We start from the raw sequence: 24,821 nt of genomic DNA, 5'->3' as shown, positions 1-24,821 counted from the left end.
TTGTGCAGCCGTACTGTTCGACGTTTTGTCGCGAAGTTATCGTAGACAACGGACAACACAACGTACGTACAACGCACGACCGGCCGGCTGGTTCTTCGGCGGTGGCGCGCTGAGGTAGCGAGTGGTGGGGAAATAGGGGGGGTGCGCCGAACATGACGTGTCGTGAGCTGAACTGCGCAGCCGCCGGGACACCGCAGCGTGTGATTGTCAGTGTGCGTTTAGACGCCGTGGTGTAAGTTTAGTTTTGTGTAAGGAGTTGGTTTTTGAGGTTTTTTTATCGTTAGCCTAATCGGCCGGGAATGATTCACGTATTTATGTGTTAGTGAAGTGTAAATGGTGAACATGTCTGTTATGCAAATGGGTAAACGTCAGCACTGTTATTTGTGCGATCTCCCGCGTATGCCGTGGGCGATGTTACACGATTTTTCCGAGGCTGTGTGCCGCGGATGTGTCAACTACGAAGGTGCCGATAGGATCGAATTGGTTTTGGAAACGGCGAGACAAATGAAACGAGCTCACGGTTTTCAGGAGAGTCGTTCCGGTTCCGTTTCCGGTGGAAGTTCTTCTGGCGGTCATAAAAGTTCGTCTATGCACAGGAGCGGGTCGACTTCGGGTGCGGAACAGAACGGCGTGGAAGTCGTCGGATTACCTCCGGCCGCACACAGACAGGGAAATCAACAACCTCCGCCACCGCCGCCCGGCGCTCAGTTGCACGCTAGTTACGCTACTCTTCATCATTCTAGGACGGGTTTATTAGCGGAATACGCCGCTCCACCGCCACCGAGAGGATCATCTTCCCGAACGTCCGAAGATCACGACGCTTTAGTATCGCGTGCGTCTGTAAGATTACCGACAGCCGCCCATTTAGCGGCCGCGGCCGCCGCTCATCATATACCACAAGGACGTCCGAATTCATTACCGCCACAGTCGATAGGTCTTAAACGCGGATTATCGACTTCTGCCGAAGAAGAAGAGGGCGGCCACCATTCTCACCATCCGCACGCTAACGGTGAAGCCCCTAGCAAAAGAATGATGTCCGTTGAAGAGGCTCAACACGCTAATAGACCGCCTCTGACTAGAGGCGACTCGTTACCGGCCGTTAGTCTTACTGTACCTTTTGAAAGGACATTCAAGACCGAACCTAAACATCAACCTATTAGAGCGCCTTCTTTTGATACAGCAACGTCATTTAAACCTAACGGTAAGAATTTCAGTGATATTTATGTTCTACGTAAATATTATAATATTAAAATTATTTTCCGATGTAATAATGTTAGTTAATATCTTAATTATTCCGACTCGTTATTTTGTGTTTAATTATGCAAATAGTGCCTCTTATATCTTACTACTGTAATACCGTTATTCGAGTTTTTAATGTAAAAAAATGTTGTTTTACTAATATTTGTCTGGCAAATTTTCGTACGAGATTATATACATTATCTTATTTATCCGTTTAGTTGTTTTCGAATCGATTAAACCATCTAATAATTTTCCTTATAATTAATTTACAAAACGGTAGATTTTTTAAGAGTAGTTTACAATAACTAAATTAAAGAAACCGGCATAAAAAATAAATACTTTAAAAAAATATCTAAGTAAAAAAAAAATTGTAGTATTAATTAATTACATTAAATTAAAAAAAAAAAACATTATATTTAATGATTAAAAATTATATATATTTTTAGCATGATTTATTTACTGAAATACATTTTTTTTTTTTTTAAATTAAGGTCACCTCGAATTGTTCGGTCAACTACAGTTTTACGGTAATAATTAAAATATGTATAGTATTTTTGGCTTTACTTTTTATTTTCTGTTTGGTTTTACTTATTTTTCATTTTAATAATATTGAGCTTAACTTTCATTTATTTTTATTTATTGGAAGAAAGAACTTTGAATTATTAATTTTTAATTCAGTTTTAAATAATCCAACATTTATTTTTTTTATTAACGTGTTCGGTCATGAATGAATTTTTTTAAATTTTTTTATGTTATAATTGTATTTATGAATTATTGTTATAAAAAAAGTTCGTTAATATTTTTGTTAAATAAATTTTTAAAATCATGGAAATTTTTTTATATAAATAAATACTTTTCAAAATAATACTTTACTCTATTGTTTTCTTGATAATAAATTTTATAATAATTTACCAGTTATTTTTTTTAGATTAATCATTTTTATTCAATAATATAAAAACAATTACTCTCTCGTTTAATATGCTTTAGACACTCAATATTTAAATAACGCGTACTATTATTTTTAATTTTGCGTTAATATTACTTATTTTTTGCTATAAATTTACCGGAATTAAGAGTAATTTAAGCTGATATTGTATCATTAGTAATTTATTCTCTCAATACATTGGTAATGTATTTCTCTAAATAACTTTGTTGATATTATATACATTCAAATAAGAAAAACACATAAATGTACAATGACTTTTTGATTATAATTTTTGTTTTAAATTCTTATCTGAAAACGTTTTGTTCTTTATAACTTTCTTTTCACGAGGTGCTCATTTTTTTAATGCGATAAATAATTTTTTCAATCTATATATTTAATTTTTGAATAGGTCTATCGTGTATATCTTTTTCGTTTTTGTGTTCGTGTTACGTAGACGATCGATGTGTGCCTCTATGACGTCATGGATATGCGCGTTTAGACAAATATACCTTGTTCTTTTGATTTTTATGGTTAACTATGATTTATCTATTTATTAAATCTTTTTTTTTTATTATTACCTGAGTATTTAAGAAATATTTTTACTAGAACATTTATTTGATATATTTAAGGTAATACACATTTCATTGATAATTTTAACAGATTTCTGTGCAATTTGTTTTTGAACACAGAATAATCGTAGAATTACTATTATATTTAAATCAGGTATTATTTGAATTTAACTATTAATTTATTTTTTAAGGAAACTTTGTGTATTTTAATTATGCGTTGTTAGCTTTTAAGTAATATATTGCCTATAATTTCTATTGTATAGGTTTGCTTTTAAAACCAATTAAAACGCAATAAAAATTAAATTATTTTAATTAAATAAAAATTATTTTTTTAATTGACTGAGAATCAACTAGTTACTGCGTTATCATTTATAAATAATTGGAAATTATTTTAAAAAAATAATTTTTTATGTTTTTAAGTATAGATGGATTTGTTTACATTCTGTGTGTTTCTTTTAATAAATTTTATTAGTTTGTAAATTATTATTTTTTTTAATATAAAATGTTTCAACACAAAGAAAACCCCCTTTTATATACAAAATTAGAGTAGATTATTTCGTATATTTTAAAATTAAAGAAAACTTTACACGTTAGTTTCTGTTACATATTGAGTAACGCTGTTTAGCGTAAATTCTTCCATTCTCTTACCCAAATAAATCTAATTTAAAAACTATTACTTACAATATTCTGAATTCAGTTAGTATTTAACTTGTTTTACAACAGTAGTAATTCTAAGTGTTAGCCTAAGTATTATTTCGCTTATTTTCTTATTGCGTTAGAAATTTATTGACCAATTTTAATTTAATGTTATTTTTATCAGTGTTTTGATTACATCACTATTAATTAAAAAAAAGGCATTATTAAATTTGTATTATTACTTTAATATTGGTGTAACGACATCGTTTCAGTTTTTTTTTTTTTTTTTTTTTAATAGATTTTATGCATTTTTTTGTAGGCTGGTAGAAGTAATTATTACTGATATGAAATGTTATTTTAACAATTTTATGATGTTACTTTTATTTTGTTCATCAAATAGCGTAGTAAAATTTTATTACTGTTTTAATTAATGTACATTTTTCTCATATATTTATTTATTATTAACTTCTTTTTTTCAAAAATAAATATATTTAAGAATAGGCAAGCTGGTGTCACGATACAAGTTTTGAATTTAGGCGGGGATGTCGTGAAGTCATATAAATGTTTATGTAACTATTGTTTATAGTAATTTTTTTAAAATAAAAGTTATACAAATTTCTAATTTTTTTTTCGTATTTTTTGCGATAAGCTATTTTTGTTTTAATTTTTACCACGTTATTATTATATAGGTATTTTTTGTATCAAATATATGTATATATATATATGACATTATATATCATAATATGAGCTATAATATTTTTTTGTTGTTTAAACAGCTCTATAGTGTTTCCGTAAAATAATAGTGGGGTTTTAAATGGTTATAGCTTCAGAACAAAGCATTGGTGAGAAATGAATGTACCTTAAATGAAAGAGAACACGCAAGCAGCACGTGCACGTTAGTAATTATGTTTGTAGTACAGAGGAAGGTTCAATTTTCGTGTTGTGGCTTGCTATTTTAGTTGCAATTGTTAGTCTTGAATACCGTCGTGTGTACAATGAAGACCCACCCGCATAAAAATAAATTTGGCGACGAGGCAAACAATTCAAAGAAACAGGCAGCCTACTGAAGCAAACACGTCCAGCATGTTCATCAGTGTCTGATGAAACAGTGCGAACAAGTTGCTTGTTTAGCCCGAAGAAATCCGTGCGGAAGTGTTCTAGATAGTCGGGCATTTCTAGAACAACTATTCACAATGTGTTAAAAGGACGGTTTAGTTTTACTGCTTACAAAATTCAGGCGTTACAACAATTTTATCCTCAGGACAAAGTGAAACGATTTGATGTTGCTGTAGACATTCTGGATAGGTTAAAGTAGGATGATGATTTTTAAAACACGTTCATTTTCAATGACGAAGCTGCGCTTCATGTTTCTGGACGAGTACATCGGCATGATGTTCGTATATCGGGTACTGAACCTTCACATGCCGTTATTGAACAACAGTGTAAAAGTGAATGTGTAGTGCGCTACTGGGTGAGAGAGAGTTATTGGCCTCTTCTTTTTGAATGAAAAAAAAAAACAATAACGGGGAACATCTTTCTGTTTATGTTGGAAGGCCCCAATACTGGAGAATTCCATTTTACAGTTAGACGGAGCTCCTCCATATTTTGCCGCAATCGTACAGGATTTTCTTAATGCAACATTTCCTCAGCGATGGGTTGGACGAGAATGACGAATTGCCTGGCCCTCACGGTCTGTAGACCTTACCTCCATGGATTTCTATTTTTGGGGTTATGTAAAAACAAATTTATTCCGTTCAAGTTCGAAATTTGGATGATTAAAAAAAAAGGATCACTGAATCTGTTTCCCCTATCACGCCGGATGTTCTAAGCCATGTATAGCAAGAGACTGATTACCGTCTAGACGTCAGCAGGGTAACTGAGGGAGCACATTTCGAAATCTAGTGAACAGGTAAGAAACTTGGTGTGTTTCTCTTCCAACAGTTCATCATTTTACAATGCTTAGTTCGGAAGCTACAACCATCACTGTTATTTTACGGACATGTGTTTTATTTTATTTATTAATCTATCTACATAAAGAAATTAATAAACTGTACCGCAGTTAAATGTACTAGATCAGTGATTCCCAAACTGTGCGCCGCGGCCTCTTCAAAGGGGCGTCGCTAAATATTGTAAAAGCTTCATAATTAATTGAACCAAGACATTTATAATTATTAATTTAATATTAAAGTAAAAAAAAAATAATGAAGATACACGAGTTTTATTTATTTTTATCTCTTGCTTACGAGTAGTCATACTTTTATTTAGGGTAGGGCGCCATGGAAAAAATTTAATTGAAAAAGGGCGCCGCGACTCGGAAAAGTTTGCAAACCGCTGTGCTAGATTGTTTTCTAATTTAGAGATTTTACGATAAAAAATTATCTCAAATAACTTATCTGTTTCTTTTTTCATATTTAATGCATATATCTTATTTAATTTAACTTTTTGTTATATATATTTTTCTGAAACACGGATACTAAATTATAAGAGCGTTGGTTTCTAATTTCTGATTTAATTGTGATAAGAAAACTTGTTATTATAAGAATACAAAATAGGTATTATTGGTTGTTTCATTTTGAACGGGCGGCATTTAATTATTAATATTTTGATTAAAGAGCTGGATTATCATTTTAAAAAAAAATTACTTCCTCAAATAATTTGTATATTAATTTTACTTAAAAAATTATGCGAGTGAGTTTAATTTATGATTAATAAAAATTGTTTAATCTAGTGGCTCCGCAGCATTAGTAGTACAAATTAATGTTATATATTTAAAATATCGGCAAAAAATCGATTCCATTTACAACACGTCTCACCGCCAAACCGCTTTGTTTTTTTCTTTTCTTTCTCATCGGTGATAAAATGCGCGCTAAAAACTTATTTCCAGTCCGTCCAGACATTCTAATGGACGGATCGGGCTAATTTATTTTTTTTATTCTGCTCGAAATGGCCCGCAGATATGTCATCAAGCATCGATGGACATTTAAAGTGATTTTCCTGTGAGTAATAACCACGGAAAATTCCTCAGTTAGGAAATAATGAGGATTTCTCAGAAGAACTCAAGTTTGGGGTCCGATGACGCTTGATGACATATCTGTTCATGATTCCGAGCAGAATAGAAAAAAAATAAAAAATTAGCTGATCCGTACAATAGAACGCCCACACGGATTGGAAATAGGTTTTCCGTCCAATTTTTTAAATATATTTGTTGTTTTTTCAAATGATTGAGTTGTTCGTTGGATTTAAAAAAAAATAATTTTTATTTATATTTTATATATAATTTGATTTTATTCTATAATATGATATTTTTATTAAAAATGTTAATAGTTCATTTGACTTTTATTTAAACGATTTACTTTTTATTAGAATTTAAAAAAAATATTTAATGTGTAGTAGCTGTGTTTATTTTTTTTTTACTTTGAATTTATAAAAATTCGTGTACGTAAAAACAGTGAAATGTTTTTGGGATTAATTTTATTATGTTCTTTTATATTAAGTGGTTTTATCTTAAAATTTAATATTTTTAAATATATTAATATTAATAATATTTTACTTTAACTAAAATTTTCTGATTTCTGATCAAAATTTTTTAATTAACCTTATATATATTTTTTTGTTTTTTAGCTATTAAAAATTATTTCTTTAGTTTCATTTGATATTTCCCTTGATCCGACTTTTTTTTTTAAGGAATAAAAATGGTCTGAATAAAATTCGGTTTACAGAAAAGAATTGTTAAAAGAACCATCCTTACATAATATTCGACATTTCAGAGCCAACATTTTATTATAATTATTCACAGAGGTTTTAAATTAAAATCTGTTTGTTCTAAGTCAATTTTTACATTTATTCATGTTTAGATAATAGTAAAAAACATGATTACTAATAATTTATATTTTTATATAATTTTGATTAACATTATTATTAATTACTAACAAAAAAAGAAGTCATTTGTAGATAATTGTTATAGTTTTTTTAAGCGTTACGGATTATCTCTTGTTCGTACCGTAATGGACAACGTTTTCAAATCCAGGTTTTCTCTAGTTTCGTTGTTTTTATTTCCAAACTCATTATTTTAATTCGGTTTGTTTAAAAAAAAAAAATACAATTTGATAATTTAAATGAAGAAATCTTTTATAAGTCCATTGTAATAATATTAAAATATACGAAATTAAATGATAATAACAATAGAATTGTACGCTTACGTAGACCGAAGGTAATATTGAATATTTTAGTACTGCGGCTTTAATAAATGATAAGTTTATATTTGTCTTTATTCATACCGATTAAAATTCTCCTTTGATTTAAAAATGAAGTTTGACTTTTTGTATGGTTTTACGATAGATTTTTCTAGGTTGTGGATTTGATATTGTAATCTATAATATTATTGTAAAAAGAGGGTACATTTTAGTTAAAATTACAAGTGTAAAGAAAAAAGCTGTTTTGTTGAACGAATTCAAAATATGCAGGTGTGGCTGTGACTAGAAGGTAAATATGTTTTCTACCGGGGTTAAATATTTTACTGTTTGAAGTACAGATTATAGAAAAAAAGATTGGTTTCATTAAGTCTCGTCTTTAGGTCTGTAAAACATGTCATTTCCATCAATTTACAGCTTTTTCTTATTTTAATATGAGTCAAATTCCTACGTATACTGTTAACTACATAGAAACTTAATCGATTACAAATATTATGCTTTTTTTAAACTCTAATCGTTAAACTGCTTAAGTCTATATCCAGTGAAAGAGACGTATGTGCGTTTTTTATTGTTTTTATCTGTGATTATGTTTTAATTACGCGTTTTTTTTTCAGAGAATTTTGTGGAAGCGTAATAAAATTAAAAATTAATGTCGCATCCGGTAACGAATGTTTTTGTTAATTTATGTGGTCGTTGGCATTCTGGTGTAACTTCGGTAAAAATTTTTTAAAAATATTAAATTAAATTTAAATAAAATTATATTAATGCAGCAACAGCAGCGCCATCATTAGACAGGAACGTGAAAACCGGTTTTCATGTTGTTTTTCTTCTTTTTTTTAATATATTTATGTATACAACAGCATAGACTTCTTTAGAGCTGGTTTGACATGGCATACCAAAAGTGTTGCAGTGTTGTGTTAACCGGCAAGTAATCAGTCGGGCCACATATATTTGTGTGTGTGTGTATGTGTAGAAAAAAATTGTAAAAGCATATTGAAGGAACAGGTTTCTCTTGTCGTCATCGGTGTCTATCGTGTTGTTGGGTCGGAGTTTACATAACACTAACCGAACTGGTTTTCAACTTAGTCGTGCTTGTGTGTGGGGTTGATTGGTTCTTTTTTAAAAAAAGAAACCGGTTTTTATCATCATCATTCAGTATAAACGTTTATCCCCACTTCCTCTTTTTAACCTCCGTCACTCTCCACCCTCAATCTTTCCTTCATTCCTTACCCGCACCGTTTTACCTTCCTCTTAACAGGCTACCGTTATAAGAACTGAGAATTGACACATCTATAGTCTACCTAGACTTTCACTATTTCTCTGTCTGCCTTCTATTTCCCCATCTTTACTATTATATTTTATTTCTCTCTCTCCGGTCGCCTGGTCTTTTTGAATTTATATACTTTTTTTATATAACAAACAAGACAACGAAGAATAACTTGGCTCCATTACAATTGGGGGTGTATTAATAATAAAATCGAGGAGGGAGGAAGGCTCTTTTCTTGTACCACCGTTCTTTTGTTCTCAACCCTTCTGAAGGAAGTCCGTTACCAGGAATAAACTAACCGAGCAAGGAAGAGGAGGAAAGAATTTTGTTGTATTGTGCTGCTATAACACACTGCGTCTTAACAATAAAGCCGTTCTCTCTTTTCCCCTATTTTACTACTTTTTGCTTTGTTTTTTTTTTTTTTTTGTAATATTGCTTACAGTTTTTTTTTTATTATTTTTTTTTTAATAATTCCCAGTTTTGGTAGTATTTTATGATGTATTTTTTCTCATTGCGTGATTTTTTTGTTTTCATTTGAGAGCGAAATGAAATAGCAGCTTTCCTTATATTTTTTGAACACATTTACAGCGTATTTATGATCAAAAATGTTTTCTTTTTTTTTCGTCACTTAAAATTCATGAAATTCTCATATATCCGTATTATTTATATTAATCAATTAGTTTTTTTTTTTTACTTTATTAAAATCAGAAATGTGCGTGTTGGGAAATTTATGGGTGGGAATTTTTATTTCCTAAGTATAATTTTTATAATTTTAAAATATTTATATTTTTAACTTGAAATGTATATATTAGGAGAGATAACGAAGGCCCCGTTTGAAGCTTCACCCGATAAACACCTTAGTTTTAAATTGGAGTTTTCTGTACAGTCACCGCATTCAAAATACCAACCAGGTCGTATTTAATATCATTACCGTTTTGTAATCCTTTCCAAGAAGTTTAACTCTATTCGTCCCTAAATTCTTTATAAGGATTTCTCAGAAGTAATATAATTAAGACACGAAGAAGAGTTTGTTTTTAATGAAGGAACAATTTATTTTACTTGTAGGAAGATCGTTAAACGAGACATGTGACTAATCTCAAAATAGTACGCTATTTTAAGATTTTCCCCTGACCTTGTGCCTTCATTTCACCCAGTGGAAATCGGGTAACGTATATCTATTACAGGTTATCTATTTACGATTTTACTTTGATCGATCAATTAATATTTTTCACATATTATGTGTTCTTAAACAAATTGCTTTTCATCCAAATATTATTTGGCTACACGCGATAATATGCCCATGATTTTTTTTTTTTAACAAAACCTCAGGATTGTGTCGCATATACGTAATTATCCAGTTATGTGCTGAATACACACATTTTTCAGATTGTTCTGTAATTGATAGAAACATAAAAGGTGCTAAGTCTTGGATTTTTGTTAGTTCATTTTTTTTCTTCTGTATTAATAGATTTAATGCATGTGAAACATGAGCCGTTAACGATTATTAACTGTGCCACGTATATGATCCTGTAAGTACATGAAAGAAGAGCGCGTTTCTAACTAACCGTTTAATTGATTTACGTTAGGTTTTTTCATAAAACCCATCGGGTTGGTCTAGTGGTGAACGCGTCTTCCCAAATCAGCTGATTTGGAAGGCGAGAGTTCCAGCGTTCAAGTCCTAGTAAGGCCAGTTATTTTTACACGGATTTGAATACTAGATCGTGGATACCGGTGTTCTTTGGTGGTTGGGTTTCAATTAACCACACATCTCAGGAACGGTCGAACTGAGAATGTACAAGACTACACTTCATTTACACTCATACATATCATCCTCATTCATCCTCTGAAGTATTATCTAAACGGTAGTTACCGGAGGCTAAACAGGAAAAGAAAGAAAAAAGGTTTTTTTCGTAAACCCACCGGGTTGGTCTAGTGGAGAACGCGTCTTCCCAAAGTAGCTGATTTAGAAGTCGAGAGTTCCAGCGTTCAAGTTTTAGTAAGTCATTTTTTTTACATGGAAGGTGAATACTAGATCGTGGATACCGGTATTCTTTGGTGGTTGGGTTTCAATTAGCCACACATTTCAGGAATAGTCGAACTGAGACTGTACAAGACACATATTATCCTCATTCATTCTCTGAAGTATTATCTCAATGGTAATTACCGGAGGCTAAACAGGAAAAAGAAAGGTTTTTCGTAAAACCCAACGGAGGTTCCGAATCCCGGTCAGGCATGACGTTTTCACCCACGCTACAAATCGTTCATATCATCCTCTGACCATCTAACGGTGGTCCCGTAGGTTAAACAGGAAAAAAAAGGTTTTTCGTAAAATATATCCAATTTATTTGCTTAATGATTAAATATATATTTAAGAGATAGACTTATAGGCCACATACTACGGCATCCTGGAATAGTCGCTTTAATATTGGACGGGCAGGTAGAAGGAAAAAATTGTGTAGGCAGGCCACGTTTGGAATATGTAAAACAAATTGTTAGGGATGTAGGATGTAGAGGGTATACTGAAATGAAACGACTAGCACTAGATAGGGAATCTTGGAGAGCTGCATCAAACCAGTCAAATGACCGAAGACAAAAAAAAAATATAAATATTGAAAATTTTAATGTTTTCATTTTTGTATTGTTTATAGTTCTGGATAATTCACTGCGTTTGTATTGTGTTTTATTTCAACAATTAATTTTTTTAATAACAAAGCATTTAATTACAAAACATTAATGTTTTATTTATTTTTATTTTATTACTCGTGTGAATAAGTTGAAGTATAACATTCAAGGCAGTCTGTATTAAAATAAATAGTTTTTTTTTCTCTAGCGCAGGGTAGCAGAAAATGTTCAGACCCCCGAAATTTCCCCCAAACACAATTTTTTCAGTCAGAAGTTTCCCCAAAATTAAGCTTACTTAAAACTTATTAGCTCTACTGAATACTTTTTAGCTTCAATGTTTTTGCCTTTTTGGATGCTTTTAGTCAGCTTTTTTTACAAAGCAATGAAAAATAATTTGAAATCTCTTTGAAATGTTTTGTAAACTCTCAGTTCACTCTAAACAAAACGGTTTGTTGGAATCATTCAGGGTTTAAAAAACCCACTTTTAGTTCATCTGCTAATGTATTTAATTCCTCAGCCAATTCCCGCAGTTTTAATTTTTCATTACATTTCCTACTGTTTGAGCTTGACTGTTAAATCAAGAAAAAATGTTTTCTTTGCAAACATTTGTTCTCATTATGCCTAATACTAAATAGGATGAATGTTTCTTTTAAAAACTTGTTAAAAAATCAGTTATTCTAATTAATAATTTTAAAAATGATGTGAATATCTACATCAGTTGATATTTAAGTCGTGATTTCTATTTTTCATGACTGGTAAAAATATCCGTGAAATTTCCCCGGACAGCCCAAATTTCCCTCGAACCACGTTCGGTGCGTTCGGATATATTCTGCTCCCCTGCTGTAGGGGAGCAGGAAGATTTTAGTTCGATTTGATTCCTGGCAACAAAATTTAGAATATTCTTTAAATCTTATGTTTCGTTTTTCTAATAGTAATAATTTATACATGTGTAATGAATATTGAAAATAAATACATTAAAAAATAAAAAGTCACCGCAATCTTACGTTTTTTCCTTCTTTATGAATTTACAAAAAAAAAAGGTTTTACTGCTGAACTAATGAGAGAAGTAATCACAAAATACAGATGAATGTGTTAATAATATAGCAATACTGCCTTATTATTTTTAAATTGTTTAATTGAATTTTGGTTTATTTAATTATCTGTTAAAAAGATTTTTTATTTATGATCGGTTAAATTTTTTTTAAACGTATTTTAGTTGTAAGAATGCTTACATCTGTTCGATGCCAAATTAAGCTCATCGTCCTATGCCGGTCCGTTGTCTCTCTTTTGTGTACACGCCCATTGCAGCTGTCTCTTTTCTATAAATATGTAGCCCACAGCCTATATTTATATATTCATTTATGTGTATATCTTGTACGTGAAAGTTTCTCTCGGTATGTTGTTCGCCTAGCCTTTTAGTGAAAACAAGGTCATTGCCATTTTCTTTATTTCTTTTTCTTCGTCTTTTGATTTTTAATATTTTAAATTTGTATAAAACATGTCGACAACGAAGTTAATTTTTTTAATTTTTATTATCATTATATTCTTTGCTATTAAGAAGGAATAAAAGAAGTTAAACCGGTTAATTGCGTTAAAAATTGCCCTTTTCATGTTTTTATTGCTTGACCCTTAATATTATTATGTTTATTATTTCTCTATTAGCATTTCCTTCTTTTCATCTTCTTAGTTTGTTTTATTTGGAATTATTTTATTTTTATCGTTCATGTAGGTGATAAAAATTTATTTAATTTTATATTTATGTAGTACCCGTTTATAACCGGAATTATTATAAAAATTATACATACGTTATTACATTTATAAACATAATTATTTAAGATTTTATTGAAGAATTATATATATATATATATATATATATATATATATATATATATATATATATATCAGCGTATATTTATTACAAATATCAATTGTTTATTTTAAATAGTTATGCTTATAAGATAGTTTCACGTTATATCTTTTCTGATGAGTTTAAAAGTTAATAACTCGCTTCATATTTAATACCGTAAAAATAAAGGTTGATTTTATGTTATTTATAAATTACTTTTTCTTATAATTTATGTAATTGTATTTTATTTCTCCAAATTTTCTTTAAAAGAAATTTAGTAAAGATATTCTTTTTTATTTCTTTGTAACATATATGGACATAAAACTTAAACTCTTATGTCTAAAATACTAATCTTAAGAGATTATGGCTCTTAAAACCAAAATGTGTGTATATTTTGTTTTAACATTTTTATGTATTAATTAATTATTATTATTATTTTTTTATTGTTTATAACGTATGTGAACTGTAGTCGGAGGGAATTGACTCAGTTTTCTAGTACTTAACGTGTACTGTTTAATTAAATATTCTTACAGAGTTAACTCTGTTATATATTATATTTATTAATTACCTATTAACCATGATTAATTTAATAATCGAAAAGCGCGCGAACACAATAATCGAACACACACACACACACACATATATATATATATATATATATATATATATATACACGCACAGTATGTTTTAGAATTATGTGGTGCATTCTATTCTTTCGGCATTAGGTTACCTGCCCTGTGAGTTCGTTATAAGACATTGGTCTCTCTATAACTGGTAGGGAATCCTTATGGCGTAAAATACAATTAAGTGTGCGATATTGAAGCATACTCCAGCGCCGCTGAATGAGCGGCTGTGAATTAAATAAAACCATTGTTAGCGTGCGCGACCATAATCGCGTGACGGTAGGAATGTTTGTTTTACTCGAGAGATAACCAAAACAACGGTCATTTTCACAACACAAGCAGAAATTTACGGACAGTTTTAGAAAATCTATTTAGAAATCAGATATAATTATATAAAGCGTTCAAAATACAAAATCAGAACACTTCTACTGCATCGGTTTAAAACGTGGTTTTATCTCTGCTCTTACACTTACCTCTGCACATGCGCAGTTTCATTTTATTTAGTTCTACCACTCGTTTAGTGGCGCTAGTTTACGGTTCAAATTTTACCGATTCTAATTCGTGGCATCTCCTATCCAGTTATGTAGAGATCAGTGTTATAAGAACAACATATCTGTAAGAAAAAACTGAAATTTTTCCCCTACAAAGTAATGTGCGTTCAAGAACTGAAACCTACAGTTCATGCCAAAATATTAAATTATTGTCAGCGGTTCAAACGTTTTATCGACCAAAATTGCGTAGGTATCCTCGACATTACGTTTTTTTATAGATGAAACTATCGTTTCCATCTGGTAAGGTATTATTAATTCACAAAGTACACGAACAATCTTTACACGAAACGAAAATTGGAGTCTGGATCGGTGTAAGTAGAACGCGCATTGCGGGTCCAATCTTTTTTGAAAATACAGTTAATAGTGATCATTATCATGCTGTTTTAACAAACTTCTTTAGTTAGTTAGCAAGTGGAAAACAATCGCGGATGGTTCCAATAAGACAGCGCCACGGAACTCACAGCTAATAAATCGGTGACCTTTTTACGAAATATCTTTAGTGAATGAATCATTTCGAGGGGTTTGTGGCCTGCGCGATCGCCCGATCTGATTCTCGATTCTCCCAGATTACTTTCAATCGGAGGCAGCAAAACAAATATTATATGTCAACAGACCACGCACGATTGACTAACTAAACCGCAATAACGGCATACGTACGAATCATTATTATGTTGATGTTGGAGGTAATTTTCAACGCCTTTTATAAACTATTCCAGTTATTGTAATATCCGTTTCTATAAAATAATGAAATAAAAAGGGAAAAAAGTAATATTAAGAAAGTTTCGTCATTAATACTTCCATAATTCCAGTGCACAACTTTTCGAACGCTCTTTATGTTTGTTTTTCTTAAGCGTTTTCTTAAGATTTAGGGAATAAAAAGATTTTTGGAACATAAGAAAAAGAAAATATTTTTTTAATGTCATATATTATTTACGTACAATTGTGTGCTATATAAAAGCTTATTTAATAAAAAGAAACCTGTTTTTTTAAGAGTTATGAAATTTATTTTTTTTATAACAGCTGTCCAAACTTTATTTTTTTATAATTATAGTAACAAATGTATTCTATTTATGCGGCTTAACATTCAGTCTCATATTATAAAGTGTTTATTGTCTCAAGCTAAGTAAGTAGTATATCTTAATATAATACTTACCGCAGTAAGCCACTTTGGCGTTGGTGCTATTTCTACTTAACCTTTGTGTATTTTTTATTAAGGAGTATCGTTACTTAAACGCTTGCATTTCTATCAGGCTATTTGTATTAGTATTTTTATAATTCATTCGTATTAAAATAACTGCTATCCTGTACTATTCCATGTTTAAAAAAATAAATAAATAATTGTAATTTTTATCGTTTAATATTGTTATTGATTTTTTGTTTTACTAGAAAATAATTCCTAAATAAATATCTAATTTTCTAGAAAATAAATCGGTAATGCCGATTTAAACATTTTTTTAATGTTTAAATCGGCATTGCGGAAGTATTTGTTGTACGACGGTTGAAAACGGCCTATTTAACAGTTGTATATTTCGTATTACACAAGTTAGTCTAGTAGTAAAAGGTCGAAGTTTCTGAGGTTCGAATCTAGGTAAAAATAAGTTATTTTATACGAATTTGAATACTAGACATTGTTTACGGGGATATTTTGGTGGTCGGGATCCAATTATCCACTGTCTCTCAGAATTGGTCGGCCTGAGTATATGGAATACTCCATTACATTTGCACGTCATTCATATCATTTACATTTCATTGAGCCATGGCGGTTGCTGATATTGTTCAGAAGTTAAAATAGATTGCAGTGTACGCATTAGGAATAGGAAATAAAATTAAAAAAAAAAATTATTTATTTACACTTGTAAATTTAACTAGTAAACTACCTAATTTATCATTTTTGCTGTAAATAATTTACAAAAATGAATTACCTACTTTTAATTTAATTACATACCGAGATTCTTTAAACTTTTTCTTGATAATGTACACATTTTGTGTCCAGAATTTTTATTCTTTTTCTGGAAATGCTTTTTTTTTCCTTAGGTAAAAAAGGTTTTTTTTTAGTCTTTAAAATGTGATAAATTAAGCCAATATTCCACGTCCTGTTACGCATTATTTGTGTTATTTATTTAACTTTTTGGTTAAAAAAATATATATTTTATTAATTAAAAAAAGGAAAATAATTCAATTTCAACGGTAATTAATTAAAAGTGTCAACGAAACATAATAAGGCGGTTTTTTCTTGTACTCTGAGCTATTATGCTGTTACAAGCAGTTGCTTATTCTCATAGAATTAAATATTATAATATTTTACTTCCCTAACGTTTCTAGCGCTGTAACAGAGCTGTAGCTTTAGAAGGGAAATTATTGTAATCTGTCCAATTTAAGCGTACGCGTTTTTCACCGGACCTTGACGGTTTGACAGCTAAGTAACCCACAAAAACTGGATGGAAATTTTGCGGATGTTCGTATATAGATGTGTGTTCGATGTTGCCCTCTAAATCACGTTATGTCTAGAACTATTCGACCGATTTTGACCAAACTTGGGCCGATTGTTTTCATAAATGGGGCATTGATGCCGTTTAATTTTTAACAAGGTTAATGGGGTAAGGCTGTAAAGCGAGGTCACCCTCAGTATCTCGAGATTTCGCCTGATTAAGGTCTTATTTTTATTACCCGCATTTGTTATTAATTAAGAAATAATATTTCCAAAAAACTCGCAAAATCTCACCCCCATCCCAAAAATCCTCTAAATAATCTAATAACTAAAGTGTACTAAGTCATTAGTATCCCCTCTTTACCACAAGGAACGCTAGTGTAATACTGATGTACAGCTGCTGTAGTCGGCTGCTCTGTTGTGACGTCATATTTGAGCGGTAGAATTAAATAAATTAATAATATTTTCAGTGTAAAAATGTATCTAAAGTGCTAGTACCGCCACACCCTCGCGAATGAAATACGGGTTGCGCGCGCGCTTTAGTTATAATCATGTGTTAAACGGAAAAATATTTTATTTTAATAAAACGATTAATATTTTATTTTAAGTTTGTATATAAGCATTGCATCAGAAAAAACCGCGTGACGGAAAAGTCCTACAACTGTGTTGTCATCTTTTTTATTTATAATTATTTTTATACAACTTTTTTTACAAAAAGTTGTATAAAAAATAATTGTAAAATCGTATAAACCAATTCTGTGTTCATAAATTTCCGAAACTTTTATTTAATTAAGCGGAATGAAAAGAAAAAGTAATTTTTTATTTCAAGTGGTTAATTATCATTTTTTGTTATCTTTAGTGACAGTTACTTAATGTCAGTCACGCGCAACCTCTTGTGAGTATTACGTACGCTTCGTGTAATCTATACTATGTCGTAGTATACCTGATTATATTGTTTGAAAAGATAAAACGAATGGAAGTTTCCTATGCTTTGTATGTATATCCATATATAATTATTATTATTATTAATAATAACAATATCTATACAGTTATTAATTTATTACTTATGTTTTGTGGTTTTTATCGTTTAAAATGATGTGACATTTCTTTTGTTGTATCATAATCTACACTTGTATTTAAATATACCTTTGCGATTTAATTATTTTTAAAATAAATATATTAAATAACTTAAAAAGGCGTGCGTAGTAATATTGTTTCAATTAGGTTATTTCGTTTCATTAATTGATATTGGTTTATTTTAAACAAAGTTAATCTTTAAAGAAATCATTTTGGTAATATTTTTTTACTTGTGTTATTTAACGGATTAAAAAATTTTATTTCTTTTTAAATTATCTTCTTTTTTTTCTCTTTCTATTTAGCCTCCGGAACTATCGAAAGATATTTCTTCAGAGGATGATATGTGTCGATGTAAATTAATTGTGTTGTCCTGTACAGTATCAGGTCGGCAATTCCTGAGGTGTGTAGTTAATTGAAACCCAGCCACCAAAGAACACCGATATCGACGATCTAGTATTGAAATCCGCATAAAAGTAACTTTTTTTTAATTATCTGGAAAATTAATTTTCATCTGTTACGAAATATATTGCCTGGATTTAACGGGGGAAAAAAATTAACATTGCTTATTTATTTATGGATTTTACTTCCGCTTGTATGTAGATTATTTATATTTTCTCGGGACATTTACATAATGTGCCTAATTTAAATTTAATTCATATCGTTCGCTCGTAAAGAGAGAGATCTGCTGCATCTATTTTTGATTAGTGAAAAGTTTAGTAGTTGCTTAAGACAAATGTGATCCATAACATTGAGTTCCAAGTTTCAATCTATTTCCCGGTATTTATCCTTTTTTTTATTATCCGTTGGGGGTTTTAATCAAAATATTTTTTTTTGTTAATTTTTACTTAATCCTTTGAAAAAAAAATTATTACTGGATCCGATAATTATGAAATAAATAAATTAATTCATAGATGTAATTTAATAGAGTAATTTTTAATTAAATTATTCTAATCTTATTACTCGGCTAGGTAAGCCGAGTCGAACTTTGAAGTATGTAGCTTTGAGATGTAGGTAATCTTTATTTGGAGTGTATTAAAGTCCTTGTGGTTAATCCCGGCGTGGCCAATAGTTTTTCTGGGCCGAGTTGGAAAAACTGTTTTCACGGGCCGAACGAAATAAAAAAATGTTTCGATTCATTTAAGTAAGCAAAATTTTGTTATGGAATTTGTTGTACTTTTATTTAGATTAAAGAAAAAGTTTGTTTACAAATATAAGTTGAGCTGAAGATTACTAAATATTTCTTGGCAAGTTTTTTTTAATTTCCGTATTTTCCATTATTCAGTTGCTTATAAAAAAATGTAATATTAGAAAATTTTTTCGCGGGCCGTATGATGGCCATGCCTGGGTTAACCTCTTAGATGAATTTATTTTACTACAGCGATACAAATGGGCAGTTGAAATATTCGATAAGAAAACGCCGAAATATTTCGTGCATCCATACAAGTCTCGTTTCTCCATTCATCATCATTCTTTTTTATACTGTATTACTACTTATACGTCAATACAACTCAGTAAATTTTACTTATTGTTTTACGTGCTTATATAATCTAGTATTTTTTAAGTAAATAAAATAAATAAATTTAAAAAATCAAATGGGACAGCACTCAATTTACATTAACTGAAGGCCATTGTTTGTTTTTTGATAGCACTTGTGTGCTATTACAAGTTGATATAAATTAAAAGAACGGGGAATATGTTTTTAAATATCTATTTAAAATATTTTCATTAAGCCAGGTTTTATAGTTGTAATTTTTAATTAAAGTATTGCTTAAAAAGATAATTAATTAAACCGAGAGAAATTGTTCTTTTCTCTGATTTCGCGGTACGGGTTACTATTCTCGGTAATAGTAGAGGTTCATTGTTACATAGACAGTTTGCAGCTCAAGATTTCGACTGCGGCGTCGCTCACTGCAAGTCAAGTCAAGACGTGACGCAGTACGGTGGACTTGGGTGTGTGTGTGTGTGTGTGTGTATGTGTGTTTGTATGTTTGCGTGTGTACGAGAGCAGTTGTAGAGAGACAGTACGTTTGTGGGCCTAATATGGCATGGCTGTAAATAACTCACGGAGGGAACTGCCTGTTCATGACGTCATAGAACGAGTTAGCGATGTTGCCAAGTTGGCTTCGTGCCAGCCATGTCTCTTAGTTAGGGAGATAACGCTCGTTACTCCCCTCTCGTTTCTCCCTTCATCATCATTCTTTGTACAGTACTTACTACATTATGTACGTCAATACAACTCGTGAATGTTACTCATTGTTTTTATGTGCTTATATAATATAGTTTTTTTTAAAGTAAATAAAATAAATTTAAAAAATCAAAAGGAATAAGAATTATTAACATTCAATTTACGTTAACTAAAGGCCGTTCCTTTGTTTTTTTTTTTTATAGCACTTTTGTGCTATTTTAATATGTTAATGTATAAGAATTCTAAAGATGATGAAGTTGTTTGTTACATACGTAAGAACTCTGAGTCATTCTCTGATTTTCAATCCCTATTTATTGTATTTATAGAAAAATTTTGCAGCTTTAAGTTTATCACTGTGTGTTTGTGATGGATGCACCTGAAAAAGTAACTAGCGACTACCAATACTTAAATCTCAATAGGCTTTGTGTTTAACTTACGTTAGCGTTGTAGTAAGATTCAGTGGCAACTTTTCAGATTGTAAATAATACAATTTAAATAAAATCGTACTCGGTTCCGATAAAAAAAAAAAATCTTGAACAAATTACCGTTCTGGGTTGTTAGTACAGATTTAGTTTTCTTTAGGCGGTCCGTTTTAAGTAGATTTGTATGGATTTACAACAGTGGGTTTATGGATTGTTTAGCAAAGAAAATAAATGTTATTTAAAAAAATATAATAATAAAAATATGAATTTATTTCTTTCAAATTATATTGAAATAATTTTACAATCTTCTCTGTCAACATTTTAGTTAAATGCTGAATAAATGTACACAGTGCAATTCTTTTCGATAGAAACGGGAACGCTAACTTCGCTTTGTTTTGTTTGTAACGGTGACTTTAATATCGTGACTCGTGTAAAGCATCTGAAGTGCAAACAGTATTAATCTAAGTCTCTATCTCTCTCTCTCTCTTTCTCTCTGAGAGTTTTTCAATTTTATTTTTCTGATTTCAATTTTACTGACATTTCATTTGTTGGACAGGAAAGTGTCACTTGTAAGGCTCAATATTACCTACATTTCGGGGTGTTTATCATGGTTATATGTATCAGTGTATTTTGCTTAGTGAAGAAAGCGGCGAGAAAACCAATTCGTTCCTCGCTCTTCGTAATAAACTAATAGCATCTTGTTATTTTTAAGAATGGTTATGCCATTTTTAGAAGTGATTGTCTTATCTCAGAGTACCTTCAGACATAGTTTTGGTATTTAACACTCAAACTATTTAGCGTAGATTTTAGTATTTCTTAAGCAGTAAAGCTTATGAATCTCGTACCCGGGTTATCTTTTAGTCATCAGTTAATTGATAATGATCTTAATTACTATGCTCTTAATTACTTGTATCTATCTCATAAATTCCTATTTTGATCCTTTAATTATTTTTCTTTTCTTTATTTTGTATCTTTTTAACTACTCAGGGGCAGCTGGTAACCCCCTAAAAGACGTTACCTCGACTGGCCCTAAGTTACACGGCGGCGACTACCCACCCACCCTGTCTTGTCCTCCCTTATGACGTCCCATCGGGGTCCCTTCTGGTTCAATGAGACAACATGACCTCCGCTTCTGGATGCCTTTTCCCAGGAGTGCTACCCTTCCCGTTCGTACTCCTAATAGGGGTCCGAGTATGCTCCCCTTGCATATTCCACTTCTAACCGTATGTCCTTAGCAGTTTCCTTTTATTTTGTCTATTTCTCGCATAAGTGTTCTTTCTTTTTTGAATCTGCCCGATACTTTCTTCATCTTTCGTCATATCCATATCTCAAGAGCTTCAATCCATTTCCTCTCGCTCTTCTTCATCGTCCATGCTTCATTTTTATACAAGATGATTCATACATAGCGTTTGGTAAACCTCTTCCTTAACTCAAAGTCCAGACTTTTACTGCATGGTAATAATCTCCTCTTCGTTTTGAAGGCTTCCTTTGACATCCCTATCTTTCCTTTTATTTCTGTTGATTGCTTCCAGACCTCTGTCACAATAGCCTCCAAGTATGTGTAAATTTTTAATTTTTCTACTTTCTTCGCTTGTTCTTTCCATTAAATCCTTATTGTGTACTTCCATTACTTTAGTTTTTCCTTTATTTATTCTCATTCCACGCTTCTTCGTGGCTCTTAACAATCTTTGAAACGTGTATGTTCCATCAACTGGAATAAACATATCATCAGCAAAAATTCTTAAGCATCTTATTTTTCGTCCTCTTATTCCTTCTCTTCTAAATATATTCCTATTCATATCTTCTATGTAAATGATGAACACTCTTGTCTTGCACATCATCTAGCCTAACTGCCCGACTTAGACTCGCCCACTCAGTCAGACATATTTTTATTTTATATCAACTTACCATTTGTTATCCAGTCCGAAGATGAAATCTGTAATATATATAATAGTAGTCGATTGTGAATTACTATTTATTATTTATCAGGTTTTTTTTTGTCAAGAGATATATACGAGTGACGCATAAAAAAAGGTTTAAAGATTGTTAATATGTATAGTTCGTGGAATTTTTTGTTACTTAAAAATAATGTAATTGATAACGAATTTTATTACATAGTTCAGGGAAAGTTTTCTTGTTTATCAGTAAACATATGTGTATACAGTACATTTGCGGTTTTTGAAAGTATCGTGGTTTAATTATTAAAATAGTAAATAAATTACGGGTTTTCTAAGAAATATTATTTATTTTAAAAACTTTCTTTGATAGATGTTTCATAGTAATTTAATTACGCTGTTATACAGTCATTGGTATTATTGATAGATTGTATTGTTTTACGCGTGTAGTAATGCGATTCTTCTTTGGAATTTAGTATTATATCCGTTTAAGTTTTATGCAAACGTTTGTCCTTGTTATCGTTTCTATTATTATTATTTGTTATGTTAATCGTACGAATTTGAGTTTTATCTTATCGTCATATTTCACGATTAAAAGAATTTGCATTAAAAGAATGTTCAATTTATATTAGTCGAGTCTACATGTTTGCGGATGAGTTTGAAGTTTAATAATTATCGTCATGATAAGTATAACAATTTAAATCCTATTCTTCTAATAACGAAAAACGTTAAATAAAAGTTCACTTTTGTATTTTATTTACTTAATTAACTTTTCTCTGAAAACGGGTTAAGAAAATTATTACAAAATTTTTTTTTTTTTTTTTTATAAACTGGAAGTTAATTTTTAATAAACAGTTTTCGTTATAAAATATTGATTGGTATGTCCTAGCAGCAAATATATTCATTTCTTTTTTAATATTGCATTAATTAAGAAACATAATTAAAATTAAGAAGAAAAAATGGTAAAAGTTGATGTTATTCTGCTGATGCTATAACTGCTGGTTGATCGTAATTAATTATGCACATTCTTTTAGCTTTTTTTTTGTCTTCAGTCATTTGACTGTTTTGATGCAGCTCTCCAAGATTCCCTATCTAGTGCTAGTCGTTTCATTTCGGTATACTCCCTAGATCCTACATCCCTAGTAATTTGTTTTACTCTCTTAGCTTATAGAAACGAAAATAGATTTTTTATTTTTCCTAAAAAAAATTTCTGATTAAATTATTTATTTATTTTTTTGTAAACTGCCGATAACGAAAAACTGCGTTTTAACTCACAAACACCCTTAATAGATAACAACAACGAGAAAAGATGAAATATTTGAAAATATTTTTCTTTCACCGATGGATTAGATAAAAAAAATGCTGTTTAATTTTCTTAACGTTTTTGAAAAAAAATCGACTTTTGATCAAAATTAAGACTATTCCCGACATTTATTAACATTTAAAACGAGTCGGTAAAGTTTTAAGATTTCCAAAAAAAAAGTGATAAATGAATATGTATATATATGTATACACACACACACACACACAAGTGATAAATAAATATTTATGTTGTATAATGTAAACTGTTAATATAATTAGTCATAACATACGTGCCATATTTTACAATGATTTTATAATTCCTTTTTTCCATCTGTCTCATTTGATAAACAAAAAAATAAATAAATAAATAACTTTTTGTCGTTTATTTCATGTAAAAAAATCTGAATTTTTATTTGGTTTACTTATGCCGTTGGGTTTTTACTTACTACTGTTTTACAAAACTAACTCAATTTCCTTTATATGATCCATTGACCTATTTTGTTTTCAATACTTTAAATGGAATCTTTTGTTTGAACAATGATTTATTTTTATTCATTTCTTAATTTACTGTAATATTTATTAATTTCCTCTTAATTATTTTTTCGATTTCACTTTGTTTTACATTTAACTTCTTACGAACAGTATTATTCAGAAATTCATTTTTACAAATATTTATATTATAAATGTAAAACGCCTTAAATTTTGCGTTTTAATTTCAAATTTTTTTTAATTATACGATTACGTAATTACTATTTAATTATTCGTATTATTTTACCGACTTTTCGAGGAATATGTATATTAAGTACATTATTACTTTCTAGTCGTATAGAGAAAGTGGAGGAGGGAAATGAAAATGAATTTTCTTCACGTTTCGAGGTTTAAGGAGTACGAAAATACCATTCTCTTAAAATGCGGTTTCCTTATCATGTATATATATATATATATAGTTTTGTGACTCAAAAATGCCCAAAACTGCTGGTTCAATTTTATTCAAAGGTTGATACATTGTATTAGTGTATTTGAAGTTGTGCGTGTGAAAATTTG

General features: G+C 30.2%; 1 protein-coding gene across 2 annotated transcripts in view; it reads left to right on the top strand.

Moving 5' to 3' along the window:
• Positions 1-210: 210 nt before the first annotated feature.
• The window catches only part of Pits (Protein interacting with Ttk69 and Sin3A), a 50,443-nt gene continuing 25,832 nt past the window's right edge, over positions 211-24,821 (top strand). The window contains exons 1-2 of one of the 2 annotated variants that reach the window (XM_075376899.1): positions 211-1,201; positions 1,731-1,766. In XM_075376899.1, coding sequence (XP_075233014.1) covers positions 334-1,201; positions 1,731-1,766 — 904 coding nt within the window. In that variant the 5' untranslated portion in view covers positions 211-333. The remainder of the gene's footprint in view (positions 1,202-1,730; positions 1,767-24,821) is intronic. The other variant, XM_075376900.1, reaches the window with a different exon arrangement.

The sequence above is a fragment of the Lycorma delicatula genome, chromosome 10, assembly GCF_047948215.1.
Source record: "Lycorma delicatula isolate Av1 chromosome 10, ASM4794821v1, whole genome shotgun sequence".
Lineage (NCBI taxonomy): Eukaryota > Metazoa > Arthropoda > Insecta > Hemiptera > Fulgoridae > Lycorma > Lycorma delicatula.
Note: the sequence above shows the minus strand (reverse complement) of the source record. Positions and strands in the feature narration are given on the sequence as shown.